The 16,959-nt window shown below is 37.8% G+C and overlaps 1 protein-coding gene across 2 annotated transcripts; it reads right to left on the reverse strand.

The window, feature by feature from the left end:
* Positions 1–729: 729 nt before the first annotated feature.
* On the reverse strand, positions 730–16,512 carry atp8b1 (ATPase phospholipid transporting 8B1). 2 transcript variants are annotated; one of them, XM_061293236.1, is made up of 31 exons: positions 16,350–16,498; positions 15,376–15,439; positions 11,799–11,980; positions 11,445–11,542; positions 11,167–11,280; positions 10,918–11,016; positions 10,682–10,743; positions 10,322–10,394; positions 10,086–10,156; positions 9,396–9,478; positions 8,997–9,155; positions 8,557–8,645; positions 8,082–8,272; positions 7,694–7,778; positions 7,382–7,505; positions 7,261–7,304; positions 6,998–7,154; positions 6,697–6,885; positions 6,489–6,601; positions 5,998–6,162; positions 5,820–5,931; positions 5,615–5,690; positions 5,276–5,408; positions 4,938–5,066; positions 4,691–4,847; positions 3,891–4,114; positions 3,726–3,809; positions 3,072–3,317; positions 2,754–2,892; positions 2,046–2,176; positions 730–1,939 (listed from the first exon to the last, which is right to left on the reverse strand). In XM_061293236.1, exons 3-31 carry the CDS (start codon positions 11,959–11,961, stop codon positions 1,709–1,711), a joined length of 3,741 nt encoding a protein of 1,246 aa, XP_061149220.1. In that variant the 5' UTR covers positions 11,962–11,980; positions 15,376–15,439; positions 16,350–16,498; the 3' UTR covers positions 730–1,708. The 2 variants fall into 2 exon arrangements, with proteins under 2 accessions (XP_061149220.1, XP_061149219.1); XM_061293235.1 differs by lacking the exon at positions 15,376–15,439 and having other exon boundaries at positions 16,350–16,512.
* Positions 16,513–16,959: the final 447 nt, after the last annotated feature.

Below are 16,959 nucleotides of genomic sequence, written 5' to 3' on the forward strand. Positions count from 1 at the left end.
TCAAAATACTTTTTTTTTTTTTTAATGGAATTTCACAGGTTAGACCAGAACAGCCTACTATTAACCTAGCATTGAATGAATGGATTTTGGTAGGCATGGCCAAGGATGCTTCACCTGTTCTACGTGCAAAGCAAATGACTCAAAGGTCACAATATGTTGTATCACATACTGAAGGAAAATACTTACTTGAACAAGCATCCTGTTACAGTGAGAGTTGGTATCAATCCCAGAGGAAAGATGTTCTGCTAATCCACAGTTGCATTGTCTTAAATTGCTCAATTGTCCATAAAATGTTTTCTGCAGACTAAGATATTTTTGGAGTTTGGATTTAATGGATAAAGTCCAGCTGTAAGGAGAAGAAAGAGGCTGTTGCCCTCCCGCCATACCTGCATGGTAGTTTGTGTTGAAAGTTTGACAGGTGCTTAGATTTAAAAAAATGAGGGTGGAGTTAGGTGGCATCACAAATTGAAAAAGGCGGGGGTTAGTGTCATCACAAACTGAAAACAGCTGATTTCAGAGACCTCTTTTTTTTTTTTTTCATACAAAGTCGTAGGCAAGGGAATCATGGGTCATTCTTCCCACAACTTTCCAGACTTATTCATGCTGGGCGATACATATTTATGATTAAAAACTTAAAAAATATAGAGAATTTACATCAGGGCCCTTTTAAGTGAAATACAAAACATACTTCACACACAAAAGAAGATGAGAAGAAAACAGAGTTCCAGATTGATACATATACCCTTGACTTTTATTAACAACACTATGATAAAATATCAACTCAACCCAACAACCACACTGCCTTAATCATTAGGTTAAAAACGCATCTGCAAACAGTAACAGAACAACAATGTCTCAGTTTTGGCTCAAATGTGTGTGGCAGATACATAAATTGTAGGGCCAATGAAATGACAATTTAATGTAAACAAACATTTGTATGTTTACACACGAGGATGCAAAAATTTTAAAATAAGGGGAAGATTAGGATTCTTTACATCTGGGATTTCTTTTAGGCATGATAAATATGATTTAGACTGAATTACATTTGAAGGTACAAAATGAGTGATTGTGAGAACTGTCAGGCACTTGATTCAGCAGAGGAGTAATGTTCACAAATTAAATGAAGTGACACTTTACAACAATCCACCTTGCATATATGACGTAGTAACATCCCTCCTTAATTCATTATAAAAAAATTAGAGTTGTGTTCAAAAAAATGAGCATCAATTTAGAATTTCAACGGACAAAAACAAATGTAACAATTGAATCATTAATTATGGAGATAAAATGTGATAGAAATGTTAATTTCAAGTGCAGGATGGAGCTGGAACCATGTGGCAGTGGTGATAAGGGGGAAAGGTGGGTTGGGTGAGGTTAACTAACTTAAAAAATAAAGCTTTAGGTTTTAAAATCCTGAGTTAAATAAATGACATTGCGAGTCACACTGTCGGTGCATGACCAAAAAATGTCAGTTGTTTGTCTTTGGTTTAGCATATAAGAGTCTGTGCATAGAGGATGGAAAAAGTGCCTCGGTTCTTTTCTGATGTCACTTTCAAAAGCACTTAAACATCCATTTGAAAATATACCTCCACTTAAATGTCTTTTCTATGCTGAGTTTCCAGTCTTGACAGTGTTGTCGCAGATTGGTCCCCTTCGACGGTGATTCCAGAAAAGGGAATTCCAGCATATTGTCACTAGTCTCCAATCATCAAGTGTTCTCAGCTCTTTCAGAAACCTCCCTGATGCCACTCTGGGGCCTAACCCGCGACGCCGGGCGTCTCCGAATGCTCCGCCCAGAGGCGATGAGGTCTGCAAAGCCTCGGGAATGGGAGAAGGCATAGCCAGAGCGGCGGGAACGTCCGCCACGTTGGAAGGCTGGCGCCTTTTTATTTGCCTCCTGTTGCATTTCCAACTCATACCTCTTCCTATTTCTCTGGATCTGAAAAAATATGAAATGATTTAACTCCAGCTCACAGGCAACTTTGATTGGTCAAACTAATCCCTCAATTTTCCTTTTCATTTAAGGCCTGCAAATATGACCTTACCTTATCTCCCACGGAAGGATAGATAACTTTATGTAGGAACTGGATGCAGATGACTGGCAACAAGCTGATTCCCACTGTGAGGATTATGATTAACCACAAGTAAGGCTGGCGGAGAGCGTTTGATGCTGCCCCTATATAAAACGGAATATTGTTAACATGGTTAGTGACAAACAACATCTGAGTTTGTGCGCTTTTTATTTGAGCTCCTATTATGGCATCCAGATACTTATACAGTAATCCCTCATTTATCACGGATAATTGGTTCCAAAAATCATCCACGATAAGTGAAATCCCCGAAGTACGGTCACCCTCTCATCTGTACATTTTTTTTTTTGTCTCTACATTTTTTGTGTGTCAATAAATGTATACGAGACCATTTAAGTGCATATTTTATTATTAGAACATCAGAATATGTTTTTAGAACTCTAGTTATTAGAAAATTGTTTTTATAAAAATGTACAAGTGTACGCACTTCAATTGTGTGGGCACTCCTTGCTTTCTGGCGGCATGTGAGCAAGTTTTGTGCCATAATTCCTCAAGTTAGAAGTTTTATTTTGACTTTTAAATGTTTTTTTAATTTGGAAAACAAATCCACGATGGAGTGAAACCGCGATAAACGAACCGCGATGTAGTGAGGGATTACTGTGTATTTATTTTTACTAAACTGAGGCAGGACACTGAAGAGAAGACGCTAAATGACTGACTGACCTGTGAAAGTAAAATGGCGAGGAAAGATGACATGAATTCCAGCACTGTGCAAGTCAAACATAATGCCAAAATAGATGGCTATGCTTCCTAAAACAGCAAAACAGTTGACAAAGGTCCAGTAGGAGGTATCCAGGGAGATCTAAAGGCAGCAAGAATGATAATGTCTTATATTATTTCAGTTACAACACTGAGCAAAAGTATCTAAACATTTCTCAATGACAGAAATGTCATTGTAGATATTCAAGCGGTCGTCATCAAAAAATTCTGATGTCAAAGTTAATCTTGCTAAACACTTCGGCCATTGTGCGAGTGACTAACCTGTAGGTTGACGGCAAAAATCAGTGATGAGGCGGTGACAACGGCGAAAGACTGGTAATCTGAAGGCGCTTCTCCGTCTTGTCCCATGGTTCGCAGGAATGCTCCGTAAGGAATGAAGAAGATAATGAGGGAGACGAAGATGCCGTGGAACAAGCTGATGAAGAAGTTTTTGTAGTTGAACAAGGTCCCTTGCTGACCAGGTTGATATAGCTTGGGGAATTTGAGGCTCAGTCTGTCATTAACATCCTGCAGCAAATGAAAATGGAAGAGGATCACTTGTAGATCGACAGATTGATTTGCAACAGATTAATTGGAAATAATACATCCTAAAAGCGGACAATTTCTGGATTTGTTGACAATAGATATTTTGTGTGTGTGTGTGTCAATGGGAAGAACACAAACAATACAGTAGCACACCTTCAATTCAATCATGCGTTAAGATGAGTCATGCTAACTTGATGTCATTCTATTTACATAGCTGACACGCCCCACAATGGAAACTAGGTTAAGGTTCCAAACTGTACGATGAAATGTGCGGCTTGGTGGGTAAATATTTCATTTCAGAGTTAAACACAATGCAGAGAAATATAAAAGTTGAACCTTCAGATGTCAGTATATCATGCTAAAGTATGACTATGACAGGGTTGTTTTTACCTGGTCGAGGAGTCCAACTAGAAGAACAGGTAAGCTGCTGTAAAAAAGATTGTAGAGCGTGATGAACCAGTCCTCATAGGCCACCTAAAGACGGAGAACAATTACAATGAAATATAATTCAGGGCCTAGGATCACATTTATTGTTCAGGAAGGCATGATTCTGACCTGTGCAGAGTATCCGCTGAAGAAAGAGTACCAAAAATGGACCAATGTGAACGCAAAGTTCTTGAAGAAGAAGAACCGAAGGAACTTGCACATTCTAATGTAGGACCAGCGTCCGTGCACAAGCAGGAGTCGTTGCAAGTAACGGAACTGAGCAAAAGCAAAGTCACTGGACATCACAGCCTGCATCCCCTCTTGACCACTGATGCCAACACCGATATCTGCGGCTGGAGGAACAGCAAATGGGGAGAAAAGATGTTGACGATGCAAAGGAAAGTGTGCCATGAAATTGTGTGTACAGTGGATCCCCTCACAACGTAATTGTTCACTACTTGCAAATTCATTTATTAATGGATTTTTTGTAGGTTTTGTTGAGGAACATATTCGGCGTTCACGGAAAAACCCACTTGTAAGCGTTTTTATAATAATAATAACAATAATAATAATAATACTGAACCTACTGAAGATAAAAAAAAAAAAGTCAGAACATGAAGTCTGAAGAAAGCTCATGAGTTCTTTCACAGTATGAAAGCACATTTTCATATTTTCTGTGTGGGGCAACTGGCATGCTTTTATTTTAATGGCCTAAAATTACCCGTTACTGAATGTTTTGTGTAATTTTAGGGATGTTTGAAGATGTTTTTAAGCACTTGAAATTTCATGAAAGTGCTTTGGCATAATTTATGGATTTAACTATGAAAATACGTATTCAATACGTGCTATTCACAGTCAGGCTGAATAAACATGAGTATGGGCAAGATTAGTGATGATGAAATATTGAAGATACATGATGGCATACATACTTTTAATCATGTTGACATCATTGGCCCCATCACCGATGGAGAGCGTCACTGCCTTCTTATACTTCTTCACCAAACTGACCACATTAGCTTTCTGCTTTGGGGTCACCCGACAGCAAATGACTGATTCACACTCACAGGCCATGTCCACAAAGTCAATCTGGTAAGAAAAAAAAAAAAGTCATCAATCAAATCGTTTCATTGAAACTCAACTGTGCATTCTCGCTTTTTTTTTTTTTTTTTTTTTTACTTGTCTCATCTCCTTCTCCCATTCGTTCATTGGCTGTCCGTCCTGAGGGTTGTTGTGAGGCGGTCGCTTTCCCAGACGACGAAGACGCAAACGGCGGCGTTTCTTCTTCTTTTCGTACAGAATTTCGTTCTGAAAAAGTAAAAACAAAGTACAAATTGAATGTACGTTGAAATCACTTTCTTCACCCGTATTTAAGTGTACTGTGACTCTTTCTCTTCCTAGGTACCAACTCTCTATTACATAATATCAGTACCTTTTAAAGACTAACACTTAAAGAGAGCATTAAAAGAAAATAGAATATACAATTAAAACAAATCAACAATAAAAATAAATATTACCAGCCATCCTCCTGTGATAATGAGTGCATTTTTGCCTGGTTCAGGGAAAAATGGCTCTGCAAGTTTCTTTCTGCCTCGCCTCTCAGTGGGAGGCTCATGTCTTCGCTTAGCCTGACGGAGACTCAACTTCTCACTGATGACAAACAAATAAATCCAGTGACAATGAGTCTGAGACACTGGCCTAACAACTGTGACACTTTGCTTTACCAAGCAAGCAAGTCTTCTGAAGCATATTTTTACACAGTTGACACTACAATAATTGAATCCTTCACATGTTGCTATTATTTGATGATGTTTGTAGAGAAATGCGAGAAGATGATCCCTTAAAATATGACTCACTTGACATTCTCTCCATAATGGATTTGCATGTCATTCGTCAAAAGGGAGCATGAAAATCCAATATTCTCTGCAGTTTCTGGAAGAAGCAAATAAAACAAAAAGCAGAAATCAGTAAACTGCTACTCAAACAATTTTTTTACTCATTACTTTAACATAATTATCCGTGCATTTTCTTTGATTGCTTGTTCTCCTGAGTTTCCAGTACCTTTCTTATCTCCAGTCAGAACCCAGATCTTGATATCAGCCTGTGCCAGTTTAGCGATGGTTTCCGGTACTCCTTCTTGCAGTTTGTCTTCGATGGCTGTTGCCCCAATCAGCTGAACAGAAAGGCAAAGTTTTACATACTGATAAAAGGTTCAAACAACAAAGCATTTTCTACCCACCATAAGGTTTTTCTCAATCATCTCATACACATGATCGAGGGCAGCATCTCTGTCGCTCAAGGTGACCTGAGCCTCCATGTGTTTCCTGGACCAGGCTTCATACTCACTACTGCTGATGTCTTTGTAGCACAAGCAAAGTGTTCGCAAGGTCTCGTTGGCAAATTTCTGCAGGGGAAATAGCAAAGGGTTCAAAAAAGTTTGAGATATTTTGTGCATTTACTATCACTGGCGGAGCTAGTGGGAGGTCCGCGAGGGCACTGACCCCTTTCCATCTGAAAAATGCTTAGAGCACTCAGGTGGCAGACCAGATAAGAGTCTTGTGAATATTTTTATTATTCCACAATTTCATTCTCATCCCCCATAGGAAACATACAGTATTGTTTAGTGTTCTTTGAAGAATTTGGGGGGATTTGTAAATTTCAGTTTGTTTTGCGGAGCCACCTAGATATCTCCCTAGGCCCAAAATTCTGAGTTAAGCAAAATGAGCTCACATCCAAAGCAGTCTGAGTTTCGTCCTTGTGCTTGGAATTGGGTGAAAGTCGCTCGTAGATGACCGTGTCAGCTCCTTTGCAGTATAGACGAATACGACCATCTGGAAACTTCACTGGAAGACCAAGAGATTAATTTCATTAGATTCAACGTTCTCTGCTTAGTGCAACATTGATGATCAAAATGACGTGTTTGCGTGAGTACTCATACAGATGATGGACATGCGTTTCCGGTCGGAGTTGAAGTCGAGCAGCGCTAACATCTCGAAGGTTTTCTCCTGTTCCATTTCTCTGATAGTGATTGTGTCCTGAGTTCGGGAAAGAAAAACAAAGCCAAAGTTCCGAGCTGCTGTCACCAGTGCGCCCTCATCTGGGGACGCTGCTTGGTACACCAATTCACCTAAAAGAGGGAACAAAAACTACATGTTAATAGTTTGACATAGAACACTTGCATATAGATTAGATTTCACAAATTAAAATGAGTATCATCATCATTAATAAGTTGTAATTACCATCCTTGTTTTCCACCATGACAGTATGACAAAGGGAGAGGAGTCTGAAGAACTCGATCGCCTCTTTATCCTTCTTGGCTCGCAAACAGGCGACAAGGGAATTGTCCATAAACTGGAACTTTTTGTCAGCATACCGATTCCAGCTCCAGTCCACTGGCTTTTAGGAGAGAAGAAGTAACAAGTGCTATACATTTTCTTTCTAGACACTGAGATCCAATAAATAGAACTAAAGAAAATTAGAAACTGATGTTTTTCAGTATTACCTTTCCGCGATCCAGACGCACTCCCTCAGCAGTGGTTGGGTCACCTGTTATGAATAAGGCAGAATTTCAACGAAATATCATTTCAAAACAAAAAGGTCGATATAATAAATTGAAACTTTACCATAGCTGCGCCCAGCGATAGTGCACTTTTTGAACATCATAATGTTTTGTGTCAGTGTTCCCGTCTTGTCTGAGAAGATGTATTCAATCTGTCCAAGCTGCTCATTCAGGGTGGTGGTTCGAGCCTGTCGAGAATTGCATCAGAAGGGATAGTCACTATTCAATCTCACAAGCAGGGGACTAATCCCAAAAGCAAAGAGTCATTCCAAACCTTCGTCATACTTAGTAAATAATTGAAGTCAGGGTAAACTTTCAGGCTACACCTACTGTAAGAAAACAATGCCCCGATATGGTTTGTGCATTCCCAATGTACCTTTGCTGCTGTATCTTTCTCTGCATAGTACATCTGCAGGTCCCAGTTGATAAATTTACTCTGGCCGAGACGGATCACTTCCACACTAAACACAAATCAACAAAAGAACACTTTAACACATCGGAATGGTGACCTTTTAGATAAACAATAATTTACTTCAGAGCTTATCAATTTGAAATAAAAAAACAAGATAATTATTCAATAAAATACCTCCAAAAAAAATCTCGATTAACTGTGACAGATTGTACGGGTAGCACTGTAGCAACATGAACAGAAACTCAATTTCACAATTTTCTGTTATCTTGTTACTACAACAAAACTCTTAAATATTATTATTGATATTATCAGTATCAACAGACTCAGATAAGGGATTATTCTTTTTACTAACCTGACATAGAGTGAAATCGGTACCATGGTGTTCAGAACAATGAGGTAGCCCCAGAAGCTGAGGAATCCTCTGTAGGAGGTACCGTCCTCTCTCCCATCATACAAATACCAGGCTTTGGACCCGATTTCCTCATACCAGAAGCTGTGACCAATGGCAAGTCCCGCTGCCACCAGGATCAGGAGAACAAAGATCTATCGAGTTGTCAAGAGAAAAATCACATTTTTAACACACACTTCTAATAAGGACAACCTGATGACCATGAAACTCCATTTCCTCTTAGGTTTAGGGAAGCATTCAAATGAATGCCACTTGTGTTATTATGCTTCCGTGGCATCAAGACCATAAATCAACGATAACACCACACGCTTGTATCATCAATTTATCAATAACTATGCTAATCTATACACAGCACACCGTGTCTCCATGTATTAAATCATAAAATCAGATGATTACAGTTTATTTAAGTTTAACTCACAGTGTAGACCATATAGTTCATCAGCTCATCAATCTTGGTCCTCTTGAACCTTGATTTTCCACCATTTCTCATGATTTTTGTGTCAGCACCTTCAGAAGAAAAAGGAAAACATAAGAAATATGGAAGGGACAGTACTGATACCAGGTATCAGTAGCTATGCCATACCAGCCTTATTTCAACGTATTGGTACTCAAGACTTTTGCGACTGTATGATCAGGAACTAGACATTAGACATTAGAAGAAATGAAAATTGCCATGAATTTAATGCAATTTTAAAGAAAATTCTATATTGGGATACAGAAGCACTTCTTTAAAATTATCTGTCATTGTTTTTTGGGAGACATTTTATGACTCAAATAGTACTAGTGGTATTAGTGCTTGCTATTGGCGACTTTGCTACTAAGTTGACTCTTCAAAAGAACACAAACCAACATTCGAACCTGCAAAGATGACAAGTCCATGACATTCTTCAGTATTTCTGACTTTGCAGCCTCGGAGTAGGATGTTGTCCAGGTCCAGTGGATAGCGTTCTCTCTTCCAGTGCATCACCCCAGTGAATTTATCCAGACGGTTATTGGGCTCCTCACACTCAATCAAAGCTATAAAAGAGATGGGGTCGAAATAAATAGTCCAAATAATTATTAATAAATAGTCCAAATAATTATTTACAAATTTAAAAAGAAATAAACATCCTACAGCCCTCTTACATTATTTGCATGTATCCTAATAAAAAAGTAGATATTCTTACTTTTAAAAGACATTTTTATCATTAAAATCATTTGTATTACTTATAAGTTCATGAACTGAAATTCAAAACAGATACAAGTTACACAGTATACCATCAAACTGAGCCATTTGACGTTCCTCCTGCAGTCTTTCATCAGTTACTCGAAGTCCCAGCTTAAACTTTAGGTTAGTTTCTCTGAAAAGGAAAAAAAGACACACAATCATTTATTACCAAACATTGGGATGGGCGTTGGATGATGATCAGAACAGATGTTCTCAATAATAATAATAATAATAATAATACATTTAATTTAGAAGCGCCTTTCAGGTCACTCAAGGCCACTTTACAAGAGATAAAAGTCAAAAACAAGTTGAAACCATATTAAAATGATAGCAGACAGTAAAGAAGATTGTGAAAACATGTTAAAAACGGATAAAAAGATAAAATGGATAAAAAGATCCACATACAACAAGCACTTTGTTTCTATCACTTTACAAGGTTTCCATTATTATTATCTGAGCATTTGTAGTTTGATTTTAAATATTTGAATAAATGGTGTTCCTTTCTTTGTCATAAAAAAGTCACATCAAAGAGAAAAATATTTACTGTTGGCTTACTTGACAAAGAGTAATGTGTTGATAAAGAATACTTGGGGGGAAAAAAGGCAAGCCTTTGCTTCATCAATCAAATATAGTTTGATATGTGTTGACATTTTAAATTGTTGACTATGTATTATTGCATAGGCATTTCCTTGGAATTTTATTTAATTTATTTTGATAAAAGATAAAAATAGAGGCCTCACCCATCAAGCTCTGCTGTTTCCACATAGCAAAGGCTGTTTGGGTTTGAACTAGACAAAAGCAATATGTCCGCCTGTAACACAAAACAAACAATACAATCTGACACACTGGACAAGTCATACAACATGCCTGTACAACACAGTCAGAGCCCATTTGAATTGTGAGCAGATAAAGTAAAATGGGTTAAACAGAATATGCGTTGTTCATTTATTTATGCCTATGAGCAAATTACACATACCGGAATGAAATCATTTTTCTTCAAGCGAATGACATCTCCAACCTCGATGTGTCTCCACTTTGACTCTTGAAACCTGAGCAATGAATATAACTGAATATTGTCACAATTTGTCAATACAATAAAGAAAAGCTCATTTTAGTCTTAAATGGGGGAAAAAAGGTCATATATAAAATGAGATATCTGGGTTTTTTTTCTCCACATGGAAACATTATATCATGAAATGACAAATGCAAAACTAGTAGTCTTAAAAATTGAACAGAACTAAAACGATTTAAGGCAAGCTCTTTTGATTAGTAGTGCAGTTTACTTCAAAATTCACCCCCAAAAAATAATGGCAAATTAACATGAACAAGTTCTGACCTGCCATCCAGCAGAACGTCACATTTCCTATTATTGATCTCCTTGTCCATCTTGTGTCGAGCCTGAAAGGTAAATCAAGCGAGAGGGAACTTGATTTTAGATAAGTCCATTTATTGACTATCAAATAGCATCAGAATTATTTGTTGCCATTTAAACACATATATATATTATATAAATGTTAAATTCCATATTGTTTCAGTAAGCGCAGGATGCTGACAGTAGGTTGCTTTTCTTACAAGATCATCCACCAGGTCTTTGATGGCAGTTACTCCCAGAACCACAACCAGAGGGATCAAGGTGGTGTACCAAGGCAGAGTTGTAACTTGTGGAATACTCTAAGAAAACAAAATGTATATTTGATTAATTGACAATTATATTGACAATTTGATTATAAGATAAATGCTAAGACTACTTCTCACATGCTATTGTTTTATTTTATAATCAATTGGAATTTTTTGGCCACTGACGAGTCTTGGAAAATGTACCTGTAGAATGAGCAGAGCCAAAAAGTAAATGTTGGCAACCCTCTTAAACTGCTCGTACAAGTTGAGGGGAAGGAACGTGAAGACATTGTATTTATACGTCTTGATGGCATTCCCCTGAAAGAAGAAATATCCAAAATGATACAACAGTGACGACAATCATTTTTATGACCTTGTACCAGTGAGATTTACATGATGGTTTGAGTACCATAAACTAAGCATTATGTGGACAATTAGACAAATCATTTTGTTTTATGTCGTATCGTGATTTGTGCACTTACAGAGTATCTGCTCTTCTTGATGCACAGGAATACTTTTTTTTCAAATTCTGGCAGGTGGTGGAAGCCTCGGTCATTGGCTTTCACTTTCCAGCCAATTTCTTAAAAAAAAGAGAGTATATTAATGTTTGTGTTACTCCTGATGTCACTTTAGCATAAAATTGTCCCAAATACTTAAAATTAAGCAATTACTCCCTTATACTCAATACGAAGCGTATCATTTTTGCACTTACATGTAATAAGTATAATCAAAGCATAGCCACATCATTATATCTATAACTTTGAAAAGATAATTTATTAGCATCATTTATTATATATCCTGCTCGTGGCGGTCAGGCAGAGGACGGATGGTCTCACCAGTGGGTCTCACTTCCACAGGGGGAGGTGGAGCTCCTGGCACCGGTTCTTCTTCCTCATCTGTGCTCACATCCAGCTCATCGTCTGTCTCATCATCACTGTATGGCATGACCTCATCGTCGGGCCTCATAGACCCGTGGGTGCCAGCCTGGCGCGTCGTCATTTTGACGCTGCAAGTATCTCTGAAAAACAAAAAAGGATTAAGGTTTTACAATACTAGACGCTGTTATGCTCCTAGTAAGTAAGAGTAATTAATTGCAACGGGTACTCTATTGTCCATCCAAAAGTAGGTTGGGATTGAAAACAAGAGCGGGTGATGGGTTTGATTGGTAAGCTGTCTCATCCATCCACACAGATGTACTATTGCTTTAGTGAGGCGTAGACATGTGGTTCATTGCAAAAGAAAAGCTTGTAAGCAGACAGTAGATCACAGGTGTCAAACTCAAGGCCCAGGGTCCAGATACGGCCCGCCACATCATTTTATGTGGCCCGCGAAGACAAATTGTGCATTAACTTGACTTTTAATAATATCTTTTTTGATTTAATATTTGACCAGTTTTTACTCATCTGATTTGAAAACGAGTTATTTGTCAGTGTGTTTTGTAGCTTTTACTGTATATAATATGAGGTGCTCATCCATTTATTTGGGTTGACAGTCATAATGGCCCCCCGAAAGAAGCTATGACTACAATGCGGCCCGTGATAAAAATGAGTTTGACACGCCTGCAGTAGATCAGAGCTGCTGATGACCATTGGTGCTATGTTGCTGCAGACTAGACTGTGTAAGATAAGCCCTGCTCAACATCATAACAGATTGACACATGGGTGTTATAATTGGACTATGGAACCGACTAGCGAGTGGCCTGATTCCTTTTCATGGCAAACTACTTGCACTCAGTATGGCAACTGAGACGGACAATCTTGATTTTAAAAATGCAAGTTATTTTTAAATCAAACCCCCTGTCATCATCCAGTTAAACAACATACCATTTGTGAGGACAAAACAGTCTTCCCATACGGTTGTTACGTCAACTCTTAAAGCACATGAACAATTGAACGTGGTTTAAAAAAACAAAAAACAAAGACATGAAAACAGAATGGCATTAATGTTACATGACTTGTTTTCATTGGCGGTCTCAAATTTCTTTTTCAGAATATACTGCGCCATCAGACTATGAGTACTATTTCCTTCCAGGAGTGAGAATGCAAAAACACCATGCAGTTGCACAAGCAATAAGAAATGTGAAGCAACATGTTGTGGTGTACAAAAAGTTGATGAATTTACTTATTCGAAAACTGACCGAGATGCAGTTTAGCGAGATTGTTTAGGGCTGATAGAAAATAATTTTAAAGAAACATCTAAAACATAAAATTTCTTCATTGGTGGCATCACCTGACTCAGAAAACAGGTTTGCTGGTATCTGGCTACGGGGTGTAACTATGGAAACAATGAGGGGAGGGCGGGGTAAGTGATCTACTGAGTGGGTGACAACAGTGAAACCTGAGAATATGTGTACGTGTGTGTGTGTGTGTGGGGGGGGGGGGGGGGGGGGGGATCGTCTCAGCTCTTGCTCAGACGGGTAAAAAAAAAAGGGATGTCAACACTATTAGTGGCAAAAAGATGTCATTCCGTGAGCAAATAAAAATAGAATGGATTGGTCGCCAGCTGTCATGCAACATAATGGCACCCGACTATGAAACAAAACAATACAAGATAGAAGTTCAAAAACAAACATACGGGCGGATATATGCACAAATTGCGTTTAGATCATCTATCAATTCCATTTTACCGTATCAATGACTCAATAATAATGGAATCATAGAACAGCAAATAAAAGTCAATTTCTCAAGTGGTAGGGTTCCATAATAATAGGTATCCAGGGTTTGTGTGTCTGTGGTTTCCTAAAGCATCTGTCCTGTGACAACTGACACTAATCTGTCCATGAGGGCGACGCACAACTCACCATCGCTGCAGCACTTGAGGTTCCTTTGCAAGTGTTGTAAATAAATAACTTTCAAATCTGCTCTACAAGCGTGAGCAGTTGCTTGTTTAGTATTTATTTAGTATTAGAGGCTAATTTATTGAATTATCGTCAAAGGGATGAAAGGACAGCATTGTATGTGGGGCATAGATTCTCTTCTGGCTTTTTTAGAAACTGTTTTTCAATTTTGATGTACAGGTAAGATGGACTCCCTCACTCTGCTTTCAAACCATCTGTCATGTGTATTCACAAGCATGTCAACAATTTAAAGCAACCGCATGTACATGACAGAACAAGTGCCTGATAATAAAGTCAACAATTGGCTTGGAAAGAAAAGCTCATGAAACAAAAAGGTTTTCGAATGGAGATTGGTCCAGACCGTCACAGACAACATTTTAATATTTGGAGCTTTCTTCTTTCCCATATTTGAAAGAGTAATTCAACATAATATTTTATCTTATCTTTTGTGATATTTTAGTAAATACAAATTCTGATTTACTCATTTCAGAAGATGAGAGGTTTTTTTTTCTAGGGAGGATTTATGAACCAAATCCTGTCCAGTGTATTGCCAATTTATGTAAGCCTGGAAAAATTGCTGCATCTTTAAGTCATACACTTTGAGAAGGTGACAACAGAAATTGAATGATGGCATCAAATGAAAGCTATTGACTTGGACTCAAGTCATAATTGAGATTCTCCAGCAGTTGCAACAGCAGGACTTAAACTAATGAAATCCACTTAATGCCAGTCCACGCTGGCTTATCTCCCGTGCATAGCACCAATAAATTACTATGCATATTCATGTCGGCGGAAAAAAATAAGTTCTTTATTTACAGAAGTCTATTTCAGTTATAAAACTCAATCAAGCCATGGAATTGTCAGTTATAATGAATTTGGACTCAAATAATGAATTTGTTAATTTGTTTATGTTGATTTTAGATGGCAGAAAGTAGTAAAATTGAGTTTAAATGATGGTACAGCCTTACAGAGAAATTAATCTTGCCCTAATTACTACAAGGCGGATCGACAATTTATTCAACATAAAGGACTTTTTTTCTTTTTTTTGTCGCTGCCCAATTTCTGGGTGGCAGTTGAATTGTAAAACGTTGAACATTAACTTAGCTCGTCTCCATCCCTAGTGGTGATTCGGTAATTGGGTTGACTTTGGAATGTACAGGAAATACTAATCAATGAATTCAACGAAATTCAATTTAAAAATAAATAGAAAGTGAGATTTCTCATGATTTATCTTTTAATGATTAAATTATTTCCAACAGTCCCTTCACATTCTTGTAGTCATAAATCACAAATGTGAGCGCTTTGAAGAAGACAGTATTTCTTTCCTCAATCAAAACTTTGGCTCTTTGCTTGTTTAAAGTAAACAGTGGGGCAGCGTTAAAGGGCTTCACCAAGTGAAGATTAAACCATTCAAAACATGTACTGTAAAGCTATTTTGGTGTGGTCTGTGCTGTTTTAAGAGATTCTGATTTCTAATTACACTGTCTTGCTACAAGATGTTTGAGACAGCCGTGGGAAATTATGTCTACTCATCCACAGAACCATTTGTGATGTCATCGGCATTTAACCTGGCTCACCTGGTTCCAAACAGTGTTTGACGGAATTGACGTCAGGGTTCTTTCCAAAGTCGTCCACACCAAACTAAAAAAAATAACCTTTGATTTCTAGGGCACAGTCATGATGAAAGAAAAAATGGCCTTCTCCAAGTTGTTGAATCTGGTTAATAAAAAATGGCCGACATGTTTTAGTAGGAGAAAGAATCAGAATTCAGGGGGAAACGTAAGGTTCTGATCGCCAAAGTTTTGTTTATATATTGTAAGGGCCTATGTGTTCCTGTTGAAGTGGAAACTCATCAGTAATCTCAATTCAAACTTCACTAAAAAAAATCACTATTTGGGTGAAATGATTTGAGAATTATTCTCAGATGTCTAAGTAATACAAAAGGTCAAAATATTTATTGATCTCACATTGTATGTGCAGTTTGTAAATAGACACATGGCAAAAAAAAGTGTAAAAAAATGGACGGACATAAAATTCTGCTTTTTCAGATGGTTTTAATCAGTAATTTGTTTATTTACTGTAGTTGCATTTTGTAGTGGTGGTGTACAGCATCACACTGTGACCATCTAGAAAGGTGTGCTTGTATCAAGTAGATAAATGTAACCAAATTCATCTTATATGAAGCATCACTGCAAACTACAACATTATTGTTTACTTCCTAAATTGTGCATTGAGATATTTGATTTAGTTTATCTTATAAAATATTAGAATATTTGGCCTGTGTCTTTATCACAAGGTCAACCCCAAAAAATATAGGTATTGTTTGTTGTAAAGCACATTTTTGGCTTAATTACAACTGCACAATTCTAATAGGGCTAAAATATATTTGGGATACAGTTAAACAAAAAAACATAATTTTGACAGAAGAAAATGTGAATGGAAGAGTAATCGCTCAGGTGGAAGCACTGACACTCCCTTTAAGAAATCTTGAACAACAAACTGAAACTTGACCGAGTAAGACTGTCTATGATTAGAACAAACTTATACTTACATCGTGTTCTTTACTGATGAGTGGTAAGAAATTAAAAAAAATGAAAGAATCAAGCTCTTTGGGTGTGGGTCCGATCGCTCTGTCACCGCACCATGTTTCCTTGTTCCTGTTTGAAGAAGCTCCACCGTACCCCGCCCTTCCTCCTCCCCCACGCAACTTTACCTGCCCGGCCCTCACCAACCCACGCGACCGGTTTGACACGTTCCACACACCACATGCACACACAAACACACGATTGCTCCGTGCAGGGGGGGAAGCAGTGTGGCATTCAGGGACTGCAAGATCGGCCTCCTCAGAAGTGAGCATCGGGCAGGCAGGTACTGACAAGGTGTGCTTGGCACATCACGTGGTATACGAGTGAGTAAATCACTATTCTTAATTAAAATCTTCAATGAGAATAAGTATTGTTAAATATTTGTAAATCAACCTTCTCTACATTTAATGTTGAAAAACAGACGTACTTGCAAATACGTTTGAACGTACTTGCATTAATAATTATGTTTACTCCACATTGGTAGATCCACTCTTCTGCATATTTGCCTTTCAGCCTATTGATTATAAACAAAAACATGCATACATGTCAAACTTAAACGAAGTCACAGAATTGTTT

Source organism: Syngnathus typhle, linkage group LG12, assembly GCF_033458585.1.
Source record: "Syngnathus typhle isolate RoL2023-S1 ecotype Sweden linkage group LG12, RoL_Styp_1.0, whole genome shotgun sequence".
NCBI classification, from domain to species: domain Eukaryota; kingdom Metazoa; phylum Chordata; class Actinopteri; order Syngnathiformes; family Syngnathidae; genus Syngnathus; species Syngnathus typhle.